Here is a 2,827-nt window from a genome sequence, read left to right as displayed (position 1 = left end):
TGTGTGTGTGTTTTGCAAGAAATCAGGTAGTTCAGAAAGTCTCTTTCCTCCATTTGATTTAGGCATAAAGAACCTTCTTCTCTTACAGAGAGACTAAATTGTCACCAGGTACCAGGGAATCAGAGTGACAGGTGGGTTAGGAAAACAGTGACAGAGGTAGGCATTAACTTGATTACTAGGAGAGTTTTTGCCACCCATATTTAATTGAACATACTGAAAGAAAGGAGCCATACAGAAATCATGCCAACACAACAAAATTCCAAGCAGACAGTAGTATAAATCCCGCTGATAGGCCTCATCAGGCCTTCTGTCCTGACATATGAATAGCTGGGGGACTCTGGGAATGTACGATCTCTCAGACTGAGTGAGGGGCCTCCCTGGAGTCCCGGCTCCTCTTCCCCTGCTGTCCCTCTATGCTGTGGTGGCATCTGCAACGCCTCCACTCCAGGGCAAAGCATGCTCTGTATGCCCTCTACCTGGCTCCCTTCCCAGAGGGCCTGGCACACATGGCCGCTGATGTAAAGTTCACCAGGGAAGAAGATGACTAAGTAGCTTATATCGAAAAGGCTTTAGATTATATCCTTTTTCCTTTACCACAGGGACCAGGAGAGTCCATGATATGGCACTGCCAAACCCGGGGTTTACACGCCAAGAGAAGATCACAACCCCAATAACAAGGAAACTGGAGAGATAGTTTTAGGTTCCCTGTAAGGGGAAATTGCCAACGAACACTTGGGCCTGTGACAAAAATAACTGCCCCTCCCAGCCAGCCCCACACTCCCCCATCAGACCCAGTCCTTCTCGAGTTGCACAACTTTCTACGCAAACCGCACAGATCTTGGACTGGAGCAGGCTCCCACTACCAAAGGTGAGCACAGGGTGCTGCTGCTGGTGGCCATGCCCCCCAGGCCACGTGAGCCGGTGGAACTGAGGTCCCCGCAGACCACACCCCCCTGGGAACGGCTGACACCTGTGGACAGAAAACTGGGTCAGAATTATCTTTCATCCCAGGTATGATGTAACTCAGGATCTTTTAGAAGTAATTAATCTTCTCTGTACCCCGAGGGACCGGTAATGTGAATCTTTTGTAAGAGGCAAACCTAAACCCATTGACCTCACTTCTTCAGCAGTGTGGGTAGAAAATCATGGGTAGCAAATCACTTGGACCAGGCTGATGCTGTGAGTGATCATACGAGAAGAATCACGTAGAAATAAGGTTGCTGAAAAGATAAGGGGAATGGATGGGTCCAAGCAGACTCTTCGCCAAGGGGCTATGTATAGTTTGGATTGTTTTTTAAATTGCCACAGGGCAGGTACACTCACTAGAAATAGAGAGAGAAAGCACTCCCCTAACGGGGTGTGGTCACACCAAAATTTTTCCATTTCTCCCTCCTGTCAGGATTTGGGGCACATACATGTCCGCGTACCTGGTATGTTTTTCAAGCTGCTGGGCCTGCGATTTGAACAGTGGTTTAAGATGTGAGATTCGGCTCTCTTAACCACGAGGCTGCAGGACCAGCCAGTCTTGGATTATGAAAGATTTCTACACCGACTGCAGAGACCCTATATGATCAGAATATAGATTTGGCATTTCTTCTTGTTTAACTGTGGTACCATTTGAGGAGTAGTCTGTGTGCAGCAGAAAGGCTTAGGCTACTTTTGCAGAACCAACTAGAGGTCAGTTATCACAGTCATTAGCTTAGGCTTCATGGTTGTTTCAGATGGATCCATGTCGGGGCCAAATATTAGGAGCCATCAACTGTCCAGATCCCAAAGACTCTAGCTCCGGTCCCCCTCACCTTGTACCCGATAGACTGAGGCTTGGTCTCCACCTAGGAACAACCTAACATTAACATCACTGACCCCCAAAAGAGCCGTACTTACACTCCCCCAACTTACAGATGTTGACTGAGCCCACGCCTTCGCACAGCCTGTAGGGAGAGGAGAGAGCGGGTAGACAGAGCCTAGTCTCTCTGCTTTTGTCCAGACCTATTCTCCTACATTCCTTTTTTAACTCCCAACTCCAATCCTTTTTCTCCCCCAGGAGAGCTCTACTCTGATTCACTCTGCCTGACTCACAAGACTTCTTTACCCCACACCTTTGGGGGTATCTGTGTCTGGCTCACTTTTCTGCCACATGAATCTGACTTTGCCTTGGAACTGTGCCCTTCCAGAAGATTCTAGCCAGTGCACATCATGGCACCTGTGGAGTCACAATACTGGAAGTAGCTGTCTCTGAGTGGAGTAACTGTGGCTGCTTTTGTTTTCTTATTTTAGGTATTTGGTGCAATGAGCAGTATTTGTGTAATCAAATTAAACATGTTAAATGTCGAGAAGCAGCAGTCTATTAAAGATCAGTGGCCGTTTAAGAGGTCTCCACGTAGAGTTGAGAATACTGAAGTATAAAGAGGCCACCTAGCTAATAAGTGGTACAAATGGGATTTGAACCCAGGACAGGTGGCTTGTAGCCACTTCTTTCAGCTCTTAACCTCTATACTCTACTTCCCAGTCTAGCCTGCCCCCTCTGAGGACCCAACCAGAGGCACTAATGACGTGATCACCCCAAGGCTAGAGAGCCAGGCACCCTCCCAGATGAGAATCCACATTGCTCCTCCCCACCCTAACTTCAATTCTTCACTCAAACTGTAAGCACTGTCAGAAGTATTCTGTCCCTTTCCCACCACCCAGCTCTTCTGCCTCCTCCTCTGAGAAACCTTCCTAGACCACTAACCCTAGCCATCTGGAGATTGGATTTCTATTTGCCCCTGTCTTCTGCAAGGAAGGAACCCTGCACTGCTCGTTCTGATCCCTGCTCCTGAACAGCAGA

The 2,827-nt window shown here is 48.2% G+C and overlaps 1 protein-coding gene across 1 annotated transcript in view; it reads right to left on the bottom strand.

Annotated features, from left to right (window-relative positions):
- Positions 1-818: 818 nt before the first annotated feature.
- Positions 819-2,827, bottom strand: part of LOC102500804 (keratin, type II cuticular Hb5) — a 15,440-nt gene continuing 13,431 nt past the window's right edge. Inside the window, exon 9 of the mRNA XM_027766199.1 lies at positions 819-970. Coding sequence (XP_027622000.1) covers positions 819-970 — 152 coding nt within the window. The remainder of the gene's footprint in view (positions 971-2,827) is intronic.

This window comes from Tupaia chinensis, unplaced genomic scaffold, assembly GCF_000334495.1.
Source record: "Tupaia chinensis unplaced genomic scaffold, TupChi_1.0 Scaffold141469_1, whole genome shotgun sequence".
NCBI classification, from domain to species: domain Eukaryota; kingdom Metazoa; phylum Chordata; class Mammalia; order Scandentia; family Tupaiidae; genus Tupaia; species Tupaia belangeri.
This window is presented reverse-complemented; position numbering and strand designations above follow the sequence as displayed.